Source organism: Piliocolobus tephrosceles, chromosome 16 (assembly GCF_002776525.5).
Source record: "Piliocolobus tephrosceles isolate RC106 chromosome 16, ASM277652v3, whole genome shotgun sequence".
Taxonomy (NCBI): domain Eukaryota; kingdom Metazoa; phylum Chordata; class Mammalia; order Primates; family Cercopithecidae; genus Piliocolobus; species Piliocolobus tephrosceles.
In genome coordinates, this window is record NC_045449.1 from 47,176,479 (window position 1) to 47,191,337 (window position 14,859).

General features: G+C 46.8%; 1 protein-coding gene across 2 annotated transcripts in view; it reads left to right on the forward strand.

Moving 5' to 3' along the window:
• Nucleotides 1-13,969, forward strand: part of SOCS7 (suppressor of cytokine signaling 7) — a 56,897-nt gene extending 42,928 nt beyond the window's left edge. For both annotated transcript variants that reach the window (XM_031934302.1, XM_031934301.1), the window contains 3 exons: nt 3,695-3,830; nt 4,231-4,381; nt 7,909-13,969. In XM_031934302.1, coding sequence (XP_031790162.1) covers nt 3,695-3,830; nt 4,231-4,351 — 257 coding nt within the window. In that variant the 3' untranslated portion in view covers nt 4,352-4,381; nt 7,909-13,969. The remainder of the gene's footprint in view (nt 1-3,694; nt 3,831-4,230; nt 4,382-7,908) is intronic.
• Nucleotides 13,970-14,859: the final 890 nt, after the last annotated feature.

The following is a 14,859-nucleotide window of genomic DNA, read 5'->3' on the forward strand; positions in this document are numbered from 1 at the left end:
AAACTATTGTTTAGTTTTTCTTAAGCTGTTTCAAGCTGAAGAAAGGAGTGGGATATTAAAAAACAGTACTTCACTGTTAGCTAAATATCTTTTTTGTAGACAGGGTCTTACTCCGTAACCCAGGCTGGAGTGTAGTGATGCAATCATAGCTCACTGCAGCCTCAGCCTCCTGGGCTCAAGCAGTCCTCCCACTTCAGCCTCCTGAGTAGCTGGACCACAGGTGTGTACCACCATGCCTGGCTTATTTTTTTAATTTTAATTTTTGTAGAGGTAAGGTCTCCCTGTGTTGCCCAGGCCAATCTTGAACTCCTGGGCTCAAGCAATCCTCCCACCTCAGCCTCCCAAAGTTCTGGGATTACAGGCGTGAGCCACTGCACTGGGCCTTCTTTTACTATTGCCCTTGTGCTTATTTTTTTCTTTTTGAAGGATTATATATAAGTCAACTAGACTCCCTAGTTTATTCTCTTTTTACTTATACTGTTAAGAATATGAGACTTGGAATGTGAAACAGATATGATTCCTGATCTGATTCTGTCTTCAGGGGACAGAAAAACCTTTGGTGTGGCAGAAAGACATGGGTGTTTGGGTGTTTATACCTGGAAGAGATTTCTTACCCCTAACATGGTCTTTGTTGAGACAAATGATAAATAGTGCATGGCTACAGACTAGGTTTGTGCCCCTGAGGACTGGAAGAAAGTTACTGATGATTAATGTTCGACTTTACCCTTACTCTTTTAACCCCAGTTGGGTCTTATCCTGGATTCTTTCCATTTTTAACTGCTTCTGTTAGCATGCTCTAAATGTGAGAGTTTTAATTGTTTGCTGCACTTGTGGGCAAACAGTAAATGGTCAGATAAACACCACAGAATATCAGAAAATTAACAGGTTTCAAATTGCTATTTGTAAACCTAAAGGCTAAAAGTAATATGATTAAATAGGCATGTATATGTAGTCATTAAAATTTAAGTAGGCAAACAATCAGATAATTGTGTATGTTGCATATTATCCTGATCTCTTTCAGCACAGTGTTATCTCTGGGAATAAATTATTAGATATATACATTACTTTTATCTCTGAAACATCGTGTTGAGTTTACCAATATTACAGCCAACCCCCCAAAGCTTTCTGTTTGCCATAGTTTAATTTACTAAAGAATATATAAATACCAGTGAGGGACAGGACAAATTCAAAGAGGCATTTGAACCCAAAATTATTTATTAAAACCGCTTGAGTTAAATATATTCAAGGAAAAATTCATGTGTGAGTTCTTTTTTTCTTTTAATGGAGAGGACCAACCATGTGGCTGGAGGAGAACAGTAGGGCTTCAAAATACAAGACTTAGTTTTGAAGGGGTGGGAGTGCCAGGCAGAGGACTAGGAGAGGCTGGTCATGAACCAGAGTGCTGTGTCTTGGACAACCTCCTTGTTAGATGGGCAGAGGTGTAGGCACTCTAGAGACCCTCCTGGAGAACCCTGCTGAGAGGTTCCTCGGCTATGGTAGAGCCACTGATAATTCTTCCTTAGGGCAAGTGTTCAAGGCAGGCCGACTTTATTGGCTGCATGCCACAGCAAGTTCTCTAAGCTCAGTGGGCCTCAGTTTCTTTATATGTGAAATGGGGATGGTGGTGTTTGCCTCAAAGTATAGTTTTAAAGACTAAATAATTTATCATTATTACTATTATTTTTTTTAGAGACAGGGTCATGCTCTGTCACCCAGGCTGTAGTGCAGTAGCGCAATCTTGGCTCACTGTAGCCTCGAGTTCCTGGCCTCAAGTGATCTTTCCTCCTTGGTCTCCCAAAGTACTAGGATTATAGGCATGTGCCACTGCACCTAGCCTGAGTATGTTTTTAAGATGAGCTTACTTGTTCAGTAACAATAAAATAATATATTTTGATTTCTTTTTTTTTTCCCCAGAAAGTCTATTGTCAGTGATCATGAAAAAGCTTTGGGATGCAGTGTGCAAGCCTTCATTTGTTTTGTTTTCATGCCTTCAAACAAAATTTTAAAACTATCTGGGCCGGGCACGGTGGCTTACACCTGTAATCCCAGCACTTTGGGAGGCTGAGGCAGGTGGATCACCCAAGGTCAGGAGTTCGAGACCAACCTAGCCAACATGGTGAAACCGCGTCTCTACTAAAAATACAAATATTAGCTGGGCACGATGGCAGGCGCCTGTAATCCCAGCTACTCGGGAGGCTAAGGCAGGAGAATCGCTTGAACCTAGGAGTTGGAGCTTGCAGTGAGCCGAAATCACGCCACTGCACTGCAGTCTGGGCGACAAGAGCAAGATGCCGTCTTAAACAAACAAATAAACAAAAAAACTGTTTGAACTTAAACCCCAATAATAGTAGATATTTTATTTTCCAATCAGTTGTGTCTATAGAATTGTCTATAGAATGTCTTTTGATATGACAATGGCTGAGAATTCTTTGACAGGTTTTGCAACTCAGATTCTTTCTCAAAGAATCTTGTTTACCTTCCATAGCCCCTTTGTTTATTGAAAGCAAAATATTCTTAGTTCCCTTGAACCCCAGTGTTCCTGCCATTCTGGATGTCTCTCTGCTGTGGCGTGGGGCCCTTTTTGGGGTGGGATTCCCCAGCACATAGCCTGCTAATACATAAGGAGGTGGTACTCCCATTGAGTCTATTTGGCATCAATCAGCAGGCAGGTTTGCACTGAGTAGTACTGATCCCAGCTTGCCCAAGCTATTGTGGTTGTTGTTCTTTTAAAAGCATCATCTTTTTTTGGTTTCCTGGCCTAAAATTTCAGAAGCAGGAAGTGGGGGTTGTGGATGGTGAGTATAAGAGGGGCTAAACCTGGTTGTCCTGGCTTGAAGTAATAACAGGAATAATAGGCTTGTCAACTTTGATCCCAGCTGTTATATTCTACTTACCAGCCTCTCTGCTGAACCAATTGGAATTTGGTGGGGACTCCTGAACGGCTTTTCTGAGTCCTCACTTTCAGGATACTAGTAGATGTGTCCAACAAGTATCTCCCATTCCCAGCAGGGATCCTTTTGATTCTTGGCCTTCCCAAGAGCCTCAGGCCTGGGACTGGCCACTTGGGTCCAAGCAGTGTCTCTAGTTTGGCATCATTGGACTACTCGAAGGAGCAGGACTCTCAGCTGTTATGAGTGATGCTAGAAGCCAGGCACAGTGGCTCACGCCTATAATCCTAGCACTTTGGGAGGCCGAGGCAGGTGGATTGCTTGAGCCCAGGAGTTTGAGACTAGCCTGGGCAACACAGGGAAACCCCGTCTCTATTAAAAATACAAAAATTAGCTGGGTATAGTGGCATGCACCTGTGGTCCCAGCTACTCAGGAGGCTGAGGCAGGAGGATTTCTTGAGTCTGGGAGGTCAAGGCTGCAGTGAGCTGAGATTGGGCCACTGCACTCCAGCCTGGGTGACAGAACGAGACCCTGTCTCCAAAAAAAAAAAAAAAAAACCACTCACACACACAAAAGTGATGCTAGGGAGGCCTTTGGCAGAGAATAGACTTCCTTAAGTGTGAATGTGGTGGTGGTTCTTCTGGAAATGGAAATCAACAGCCCTTTGTGGAGGGGCTTTTGCACAGAATACATATATGAACCATAAAGAAGTCCCATTTCCTCTCCCTAGGTTCTCTTCATGCAAGAAATGGTAGTTAGCTCCATTGTTTCCTCTGAATATTTTCCTTTGTTTTCTTTCTTGAAGGACTGCCACCAACTCCTGTCCAGCTGCTCTATCCAGTGTCCCGATTCAGCAATGTCAAATCCCTCCAGCACCTTTGCAGATTCCGGATACGACAGCTCGTCAGGATAGATCACATCCCAGATCTCCCACTGCCTAAGTACAATGGGGTTCTTAGGGTTGGGACAGGAATGAGGGGGTTGTGGGGAGGTAACAAATGTCAGTGAGGCCTGCAAGCTACCTTCACAGGCAGAGTCTGGCATAAAATATTTGCAGACATCATTCTTTCACATTTCCTGTGTCTTAGCACCTAACTTTAGAACTGTCATATTGCAGCCAGAGGGAGGAAGGTGTGTGTGTCAGCCTCCCTTCTGCAGTCTCTGTGAAGAATAGAGTAGAAGTGGTAAGGGTAAGGAAGACAGAACTATAATAACTGAGAAAATGGAAATTGTGTTAGGTCTCTACCATGTAGGGAATGAAGAAGAGTTGAACAAAGGAGTTACTTCTTTTATATTTTGCATAAAAACCTTTTGTGTATATCCCTCATCTGTTTTTCACAGACCTCTGATCTCTTATATCCGAAAGTTCTACTACTATGATCCTCAGGAAGAGGTATACCTGTCTCTAAAGGAAGCGCAGCTCATTTCCAAACAGAAGCAAGAGGTGGAACCCTCCACGTAGCGAGGGGCTCCCTGCTGGTCGCCACCAAGGGTATGAGCTCTCCGCCTCACTGCCCAGCCACATTTCTTACTGGGCAGTCATCATCATGCATTGAGCCTTGGGGCCCCCTCCCTGCATCTCCCAACATGGATAGCCCCGATCCAAGCATTTGCCCATAGAATGACAAGATCTGACTGTGGAGTCCCCAGGGGCACACACCCCATTTGGGAGAAAAGCAGACAGACATGAAAGACATGAAAGCAGATTGCCAGGAAATGTGCAAGCTAATCACTGAATGTGAGCAAGGAGGGGGACACCCAAGTGTAGCTAAGAGTGCAGCCTCTGGCAAGGAGAGGGTAATTGAAAAAAATAAAAAGAGTGCAGCCTCTTCTCATAGGGACTTGGGCTGATCTCCCTGATACCACACAATTGGCATATAAAGCAGGAAGCTAAAGGGAAAGGAAACTTCATCAAAGAGAACACAAACATGCCTTTAATTGCAACAGGCATGCACTTCAGTGAGACTCCACCATGTCCCACAGCTTGGAATATGGGGATGAAGAAAAACAGCCCACTCTTCTATTTAGAGTTCCATTTGGGCCATTACAAAGTAAATTGTTGAAGAGAATAAGTGAATTAACTAAGGAATTCATTTATCTACGAGGCTCTTCTTCCATCATTACACAGTTCTACTCATTTATTTTCCCATAAAATATCTTGCAATACTGGTTTGTGCAGATGAATTCCAATTAGTCTTTTAAATTGCACTAAAGTGAACATTGTGGGGCCAAGTTCCTGAGTCGAGAACACAGTTGCCAGGGAGACATGACTTTGGTGGTGGTGGTGACAAGCAAGATTGACTGCCAGTGTGCAATGACTGCTTTCTTCTGGTGTGAATCCTGGAGTAGATGTACAGTCTCATCATTTCTTCAGTTATATGCAAATTGTATGCCTTTGGAAGTGACTAAACATCTAATGTCTGGTGTCTAGGTGGATTTCTCTGCATGATGGCTTTGCACTTGAGATTAGGCTGAGAGGTAGAGAGAGCACTAGGGAGGTCCACCTACCTGACTACCCTTGAAGAGTAATTAGGCCATTCAGTTAGAGGACCACGTCTGTGGGTGCAGTGCTGTAGAAGAACCCACATAAACAGGGAGCACATTCAGAGAAGGGCCTTGTAGCATTGGAGAGCTCAAACTTCATCATATAGGAATAAATGGCCTAGAAAGAAATGTGATTAACCTGGAGCATGGAGGTTTTAGGGAGGGATAGCTAAAAGATGCATTTGATGGGTTTTCCTGAGAAAGAGAGTGATTAATCTCCTCTCTGTGGTTCCAGTGGGGAGGAAGTTCAGCATTACGCTTATTCTTTGCCACAGGCAACAATCCTGATGTCACAGCAAAAAGAGATCCTGAGAGTTCAGTTCAAACCTTTGCCAGTGCATGACTGCTCCCAACACTCAAGACAAGTGGCTCCCCACCGGCCTGTTCCTGATCATGCCACACCCTTTCCAGCTGAGGCAAGGCCTTTATACGTCTAGGTCCCCTTGCCCAGAATGCTCTGCTCCAAGGCCCTCCCATATCACAGCAAAAAGAGACATGGACAAGGACCAAAATGAATGTAGTTACAAGGAACTAGATTTCAGTCCAACATTAGAAGAACCTTTTTAACAGAGAGGTCCAAAACTGGGATGCTTTTCCTCAAGAGCTTCCATTCAGCAGATAGCTGTAATATTTGTATTTGTTCGGCACCCAGTGTGAATTGAGAATAGAGTGCTGAGCAAAGCAAAGGCCGTGTTCTCACTAAGCTTCCCTTCTAAGGAAAGACAGGCAACAAACACGAACATAATTTCGTGAATGGACTAATTTCAGGTGACTGTACAGTGTTGTGAGGAAAATAAAACTGGGTAAAGTTTAGTGATTAGTGGTGGGGTACTCCTCTAGTTTAGATAGTCAGGGAGAGACTTGCAAGGAGGTGCCATTTCAGCTGAAACCGGAATATCAAGGAGCCAGCATGGGAGTGCCTTGGAGCAGAACATTCTGGGCAAGGGTACCTAGAGGTATAAAGGCCCTGCCTCAGCTGAGAGGGACGTGGCATGATCAGGAACAGGCCAGTGGGTAACCATTTGTCTTGAGTGTTGAGGGCAGTCATATATTGGCAAAGGTTTGAACTGAACTCCCAGGATCCCTTTTTGCTGTGACATCAGGATTGATACCTGTGGCAAAGAATAAGCGTAATGCTGAACTTGCTCCCGCTGTAGACCCTAGGAGCCCTGGAAAGGGGGGATGTAACACTTCCCAAGGGAAAGGTCTTTTTTTTTTTTTTTTTTTTGAGATGGGGTTTTGCTCTTGTTGCCCAGGCTGGAGCGTGATGGTGTGATCTTGGCTCACTGCAACCTCCATCTCCTGGGTTCAAGCAATTCTCACACCTCAGCCTCCCAAGTAGCTGGGATTACAGGTGTGCACCACCACACCCAGCTAATTTTGTATTTTTAGTAGAGATGGTGTTTCTCCATGTTCGTCAGGTGGGGTCTTGAACTCCTGACCTCACTCAAGTGATCCACCCACCTTGGCCTCCCAAAGTTCTGGGATTACAGGCATGAGCCACTGTGCCCCGTCGGGAAAGGTCTTTAGGGTATGAAATTTGGTCTTTATGACTTCTGGTTGTTCAGACTGATTTTAATTTGGGAGTTCTGAATGGCCTACTTGGTCTATGTGTGCTGTTACCTGTGGAATTTCATGCCAGGGGGTTTGGAGTCAGGCTACAGAGTAATGGCAAGAACAGTGCCTGTCTCAAGTCGGAAGATAGATGCAACAGTGGCCTTTGTGATTCTGTGTCAACCCTGTCCAGTTGACAGAAGCTGCAGAAATATAGAGCTCTCTGACCAGGCGTGGTGGCTCACGTCTGTAATCCCAGCAGTTTAGGAGGCTGAAGCGGGCAGATCACGAGGTCAGGAGTTTGAGACCAGCCTGGCAAACTTGGTGAAACCCTGTCTCTACTAAAAATACAAAAATTAGCCAGGCGCGGTGGCACACGCCTGTCCAGCTACTTGGGAGGCTGAGGCAGGAGAATCGCTTGAACCCAGGAAGCGGAGATTGCAGTGAGCCGAGATTATGCCATTGCACTCCAGCCTGGGTGACAGAGCGAGACTCCGTCTCAAACAAAACAAAACAAAAAAAGAAATATAGAGCTCTTTCTAGGCAGGTTCAAAAGGGATTACTCCAGGGGCTCACTTCCCTTTTCAGTCCCTAGAGCAATTGAGCCTCAGGGAAAAAGTAGGTAGGAAACGAAGGGGTTAGGGAAAAGGAAAGAGAGAATTTATGCAATGTGGTAGGATATATTTATTAGTTATTTCAGGACCTTGTTTTGTCATCCAAGTCATAGGCTGCTCAGGTCCCCCTGACAAAGGCCACTGCTGCATCCCTAGTCATATGTGGCCCTCGTGGAAGCATTCAGCTCTCCAGGCTCCATTCTCCTTTTGAGGTGTGTTGCTCCACCTCCAGTGTCTGGCTGTTCTTTCACTCCATTTTGGTTCTATTCTGTTGAACTGTTTTAATTTTTTTTCCTTTTTTACCTAGGCATTTGGTTGCCAAGCTCCAGCTTTGAAGAACCAAATTAAGCTACCATGAAAAGAAGAGGAAAAGTGAGGGAACGGGAAGGTTGGGATTCTCTGTTCAGAGACTTTGGTTCCCCACGCAGCCCTGGGGCTTGGAAGAAGCACATGACCGTACTCTGCGTGGGGCTCCACCTCATACCCACCCCTGGGCATCTTGGGACTGGAGGGGCTCCTTGGAAAACTGGAAGAAGTCTCAACACTGTTTCTTTTTCAGAAGTTTTGTTTTTGATATTTGTATTACTTGGTATGGAAAACTCACCTTGAAGGCAGCTGGGGTTTGTGCCTGTTGGATTGAAAGTGGTGTGAAGGGTGAGCAGGTCCAAAGAAGGGGTGGGAGGAGGAGACGGGACGGCCATTCAGCTGGTGCCAAAGGCAGAGTTAGAGTCTATGCCGTGGGCCTGGAAGATGGGAGGAAGGGCCTGAGGTTTGCAAAGGACTGAGAGTTCCTGAGGGAGGGGGAGTCTGCTTCTTGTTGCCATGGGCAGCTGTGGTAGGAGCAGGAGAGAAAGGAGGGTAGGTGGTCTCGAAAAGAATATTGGGCAAAACCTGGCAATTGGCCTTAGCTGGGGGAAGTAGTGACTCCTGCATCCTTTTTTAAGGTTTAGGAATCTGAGTTCAGAAACACCTCCCATGGAAGCTGTACTAGTTGTGATTTACTTAATTCCTTAAGTTCCATGACCTGAAGTTAACCCATTCTTTCTCTGCTCTCAACCCATTCCCCCCTTGAGATAACGGTACGTGTCACTCTGGTCATGGTAACGGCATCCCTGTTGCTTCTGCCAGCTGTCAAGGCAACTGTGTTTCTCATCACCTGGGCGGTTCAGAGCCAGTCATGGGCTGCTGAATTTAATGGAGCATGCTTCCAGGTTCTTCATGGCAAACTGTACTCATGACTTAGGAGTCAGTGTTACTTCCGTGTGCCTGTCAGCTTATGAGGGGGAATGTGGAGGAAGGTGGGAAATGCAGCTCCCACAGTTGTGCTCTTCCTAGAGAAAGCTCTCAGAATGCAGCCCCCACAGGATTTCCTTAGGTCAGAGGAGAGCATCGCATCTCATGTTTTTAGGTTTGTTACTGCTGTCCCACTTCTGAGATGGGAGGTAGCAAGGGCTTCTATATCTTCCTGTGTTCATTCTAGCAACCCAGACATTTCCGGATCAGATCTTGCTGGTCTCCACTCACTGGAAAGTCTATCAGGTGCCGATTTGAGAGCTGCCTGTCTTCCGGCTCTCAGGAGGAGCGGGCAGAAAAACTCCAATGCTCTTTAATGGTTTCTGCAGCCGGCCATGGCCAATTCATATGGCATTGTGAGTCTGCTTTCTTGTAGAGCTGCTCTGGGGAGAGGTTTGCTATTGAGATGTAACAGTGGAGCTCTTGGGTCTTCATGACTCCTTTGCGTGTGTTCCGTGAGACTCTTTCTGGGTTCCCCATGCTTATGGCTGCCTCATCTCACAAGATACTAATGTCAGGTTTGTGGCTTCCTGATGGTTTCAGTGGGGCCCCAGTGTCTTGGTAATTTATAGGACCACCTCATCTGGAAGCATTGCCTTCTTCCTTAGTCCTGCATGTAATGACCAGTCTTCCTCTTTGTAGCTGAACAGGGAGGAAACTTGCACCGTTACCTGACCATGGAGGGGCGGCCCACAAGATGAGCTTTGCACCATAAACACAGCCCACCTCTGATTTGTCATATGGTACCTCTTCTTTTCTTGGCTTCCATGGTAGTATTATCAACTATTACCAATTAAGCAAGATTATGATCCCAGAAATTGGCTTAGCATGTGAGTGTTGCCTCATGTGAGAGTACAAGTGATATAACTCGCCATCTTGCAGAAAGTGCCACCCTGATATACAGCCTGAAGTCTGGAATCCATTGAGATCCTTGGGTGGCGGATATGCAGCCTGGAAGCTTTCTTTTTTTGTTCCTTTTCAACCACTCATAATTTTAAGATTATTTTTTAGTGTGTGTATGCCTGGCTTTGTGCTAGATACTGTAGAAAACAAAAAAGGTAAAAGACGTAATCTGTGGCCTAAGGGAGCTTTTAGGTGACTGCTGCACATCAAGCAGAAAATCAGGGACCATCTAAAGACATTTATAGTAGATAAGATCAGGGTAGACCAGATGGTCTGGGAAAGTTCTGTGCCTCTGAGGTTTTGGGTTGTAGTTAATGGCAGGACAGACAGTGAGATGAGAAACACATGAACAAAAGCAAGGAAACAGAAATCTGCATGGCATGTACTGAACAGTACACAGCCCTGTTAGAGCAACATGGTTAAAGAATCCTTTCCAGTGCAGTTGTCTAGATGGAAACTTCTCAGCCACCAGGCAGACCTGAGTGCCGAGGGTTTATGCTGGTTAGGTGGAGCCCAAAGCCCAAAGGAGTCAGCAAGGCTTCTGCCCATTGCCAGGGCCTCACTATGGTCAGCTCAGGCCATGTGAGGGAGGCAGAACCTGCACACCCCTTGTGTTACTGGGGTTTCTTCTGGAGAACTCATACACTCAGGTACAAAACAAACCAACTGAGGAGGTGTGACCCAACCTCACCACCCACCTTTCTCCTCCTGGGGAGGGTCGTGTTGAACTGTGTCTGTGATCTGTCGGTGCACTGGTCCCAGCCCTGGCTGCAGCCTAGTCCTTCCTCTGTGGAGTGGGCTGCAAAACAGCAGTGCAAGAGGAGACAGGTGTGGGTGTTTGGTGCCTGCATGGGTGGCCTTGCACAGAGCAGTTAGAGGAAGATGAGGAGGAGGCATGGGGCTGGACCAGCTCTCTGGGATGCAGCCTGGTCAGAGAGTAAATGGAGCAGAGGAACAGGTGCAGCAGCTGGGATAGCACCTGCCCTTCACCTCCCCGACCAGGCCCACCCCTCCTTCACCAGTGCTGTGTAGAGCTCATTTAAATGTATTCCTTTCTAGGTCCGGGCGCGGTGGCTCACGCCTGTAATCCCAGCACTTTGGGAGGCTGAGGTGGGCGGATCACGAGGTCAAGAGTTCAAGACCAGCTTGGCCAAATAGTGAAACCCCATCTCTACTGACATACAAAAATAAGCTGGGCATGGTTACCTGTACTTGTAGTCCCAGCTACTCCGGAGCCTGAGACAAGAGAATCATTTGAACCCAGGAGGCGGAGGTTGCAGTGAGCTGAGATCGCTCCACTACCCTCCAGCCTGGGCGACGTAGCAAGACTCCATCTCAAAAAAAAAAAATTTTTTTTCTGGTTGTATTTTCAAGTCACAAATTGGAAAAGGCTTACATCTAGAGACCCACTATTGATTTCTAAGTTGTGGGTGGGTGAGACTAGTGGCTTCAGTGCCTGTATAACCCTCACCTGTTTATGACTGATCTACTGTAACCTTCCTCAGGTTGAGAGCCAGTGTGAGCCAGTGACAACTACTGCTACAACTTGCTGTTACTTGAAATTTGTGTGCTATGTTAAGAGCATAGGAGTAGGTGGGTGGGGGTTTTGGTGTGGGCACTAGATAAGGGGGTGGCAGCTGGCTCTTTGGGACCATTGGTGCTGACCTTGGCCTGGTCACCTTTCACTTTACCTAGGTAAAGTGAATGTTACATCCTGGAACCTGAGCCGTGGAGGTGTCACTACCTCCCTGAGGAGAAAGGTGTGGCCAAGGGAAGCTCCCGCATGGCTCCTGCTCCTTCCGCTTCCCTACATTTCACTTGGGCTAATCATGTAAGCCCCCCTTGAGGTTGGGGATGGTGTGGAGATAGCTGCAGACACCACTGTAACAGACATCCAGGAAGAATTGGGGAGTGGGGGTAATTCTAGTTCCCAGGCCTAGAGGTGAGAGGTGGGAGTAGAACCAGAGGTGCCCTGGAATCCAGCCTTGTCAGCCTTCACCCTGGGGCCCCCACGAAAGCATGGCATGCTTGAAGTCCTCTGCTCCCTGCAGAAAGTGGGGAGAGGAGGAGCTTTTTCCTTCAGTTAGAGCTTTCCCTTCCCTGCTGCCTCTCTCCCTTAGCTTTGGAGCCCTAAAGTTAGTGGACAAGACACTGGGATAAAGCTCTATGGCTGCTGGAAGGTCTGAGTCTGTGTGTGCGTATGCATGTGTGTGTGTGTGTGTGTGTCATTTGCAGAAGTCTTGCTACCAGTTGGGGTGTTAAGAGCATCTCCACTGGGCGGAGACCTGGCATTTGTTTCCACTTTTAAGAGAATGACACGCCCCCTGTCATGTAAGGGAGGAGCTATTGAGTTAGACATTTTCCCTATGGGAATCCTGGGTTTGGTTTGTGGGAAAGGAGGGAATGGAGAAGTGATTTTTATCTCTAATCGTCAACACAGCTGTTCTTCCACTGAATTTGTGCTATTGCATACATGTAGCCATCTTTCTTTTCACTGCAGCAGTGTTTATCAGTAGTTCAAAATGATTTATTTGCTCCTGGGGAGTAAAACCTTTTTTATTAAAAAAAGAAAAAGAAAAAAAAAAGTGTGCCCCCCTCCTTCGCCATGAAAGCTATAGAATGATTGGGCCACAAAGGTCAAGTCTGCATGTCCCTGTGGTAGACCCTGCTTTCACATTGGAGCCTTCTCGCTCAGCACAAAACAATCGGAGGCCTTGAGAAAATGGAGAGCAAAGTCTTGGGAGCAGTGAAATGGGGGTTGGATCATAGAGACAGGCACTGGGGACTCGGGTACTGCAGTTAGGAAAGTAGCGTAAGGAGTTGTACTGAAAATGTTGATTCTCTAGTCTGCCAGAAAAGGACTTTTCTTTACATGCAGATTTCATATTGTCTTTGTCCTTTTCATTGCTTCTTGACCTTCCTGGTAGGTGTTGCTCAGTTTCTTCCTGTTTTCCTTCCTGTCCTCTCCACACCTGCTATCCTGTCCCACTCCCATCTACCTCCCGGGAAGCCAGCCCTGCATGCTTAGTTCATGACCTGCTTCACTCCCATTTCATTTCTAGAGGGTTTAGAGGGGACCTGGAACCGCTCCCTTTGCCTCTCCTGCCCGCTCCTCCTCAATGCCAAGAGGCCTGGAGGGACAGACAGAAAGCTGCTGGCCACAGTGGGAAGACGGGCATGTTTGGTTGCAGCTGGACTGCGATCGTAGTTCCTCCTGGAGATCGAGTGTGAGGAACTTAGGACACTCTTTCTCAGACTCTGGGATCATCACATACCACACTGCCCTGCTCAGAGCTTTGTCCTGAGCTCCCTAACCAGCTCAGGTGGAGCAGAAGCCTGGTCTCACTCCTCCATCTCTGGTGCTCCCTTGGGTGGGGACCTGCCCCTCACTCTTAGGCCCAGAACCTTGTCCAAGGGACAGGTAGGGTCCAGGTGCCGCTTTGGGTAGCTGGCTGTTGGAATGCCCAAACTGGTGCTGCCTGTGGCATAGCCACTGCTATACGTTTTTGGTTGTTTTTAAGAAACTCGATGAAGAGGGGTGTCATTCTTGGCTCGGGGTGGTTGCCAATTTTTCACCAGAAAGGGAGCCACCCCCTGCAACCACTTCTGTCCCCGTTAGCCCCCCTCTGACCTCCAAGCCAAAGCGTGGCCTGGCTTTTGTCTTCCCATTTAGTTTTCCTCTTTTGCCCTTCCTTTTGTGCTTAATTTATTAAAATAGTTGCTGTATAATTTATTTTCATAAACTATAAAAAAATACTAAATGGTTAAAATAGACTTGCAGGCCAATCTTAAATGGGGTGGGGAGTCTGAGGGTGGGATGGGGAAAGGGAAAGAGGTTTTGATATAAACAAAACAAATGCACTTTGGGTGTGTTTTGGTATTTTTCTGGGGATAGAGGGGGTGGGGTTAGGGATGTCCCTGTAGATTAGTTCCAGAATGGGGTGTCTGTATATACTGTATTAATAGGCATGTTTGACTCTCATAAAGGGACATTAGTAGCTGCTGCAGGTCCTGTTTGGAAACCCCATGTACAATTCCCAGTTTTTTGTAAGTGTCGGTGCGAGAGACATTTGACTCTTGTGTTTGTATCTCCTTTTTATGATTGCTGTACCTACCCATGTCTTTTTGGGGAGGGGTGAAAAGAGATTTGAAATAAAAATGTTTAGAAATTATTTCATGTTCTTTGGGTTGGTGTTTTTCACTCCCTCTCCCATCTCATGTGACTCCTGATATGCCCCAATAGGATCTGATGATCCAGCCCCGGGGAATGAGTGATCCTTGTGATGTCAGCCAAGCAGAGTGCAGGCAGCACTAGGCTTGTCAGAATTAGAGGTGCTGAAAAATCCCTGAGGCTAATGGCCACTGCTCAGAGGTACCTTCTCCTTCCCTAGGAAGTGCAGGAGCATTGCAGAGAGCTTTCTGGGGCTGAGTGCCTGTGGCCTTTTTGTCTTGGTGAGCAGTAGCGTGGGGCTCTACCTAGGTAGAGTTCATATTTTACCATAGCAGTCATTCCTAGTATTCCCCGTGGCTGGCACCAAGGTTTTTCCTAAGTTTAACCCATAGCCCTTCTGCTGCCTTTCTAGCCTACTGTTGCTTAAGCTGTGCTTTTCGGAGAGAAAAGGACCAGGTTGTTCGTCTGGTTGACGACGTGTGTATAGGCATATCCCAGGGATTTTGTGGGTTCCATTCCAGACAACCGCAATAAAGTGAACATCACAGTAAAGCAAGTTGCACAAATCTTTTGGTTTCCCAGTGCATATAAAAGTCATGTTAGGTCACGCGTGGTGGCTCACGCCTGTAATCCCAACACTTTGGAAGGCCGAGGCGGGTGGACCACAAGGCCAGGAGATCGAGACCATCCTGGCTAACACGGTGAAACCCCGTCTCTACTAAAAACACAAAAAATTAGCCAGGCATGGTGGCGGGCGCCTGTAGTCCCAGCTACTCAGGAGACTGAGGCAGGAGAATGGCGTGAACCCAGGAGGTGGAGCTTGCAGTGAGCCAAGATCATGATGCTCCAGCCTGGGCGACAGAGCAAGACTCGGTCTCAAAAAAAAAAAAA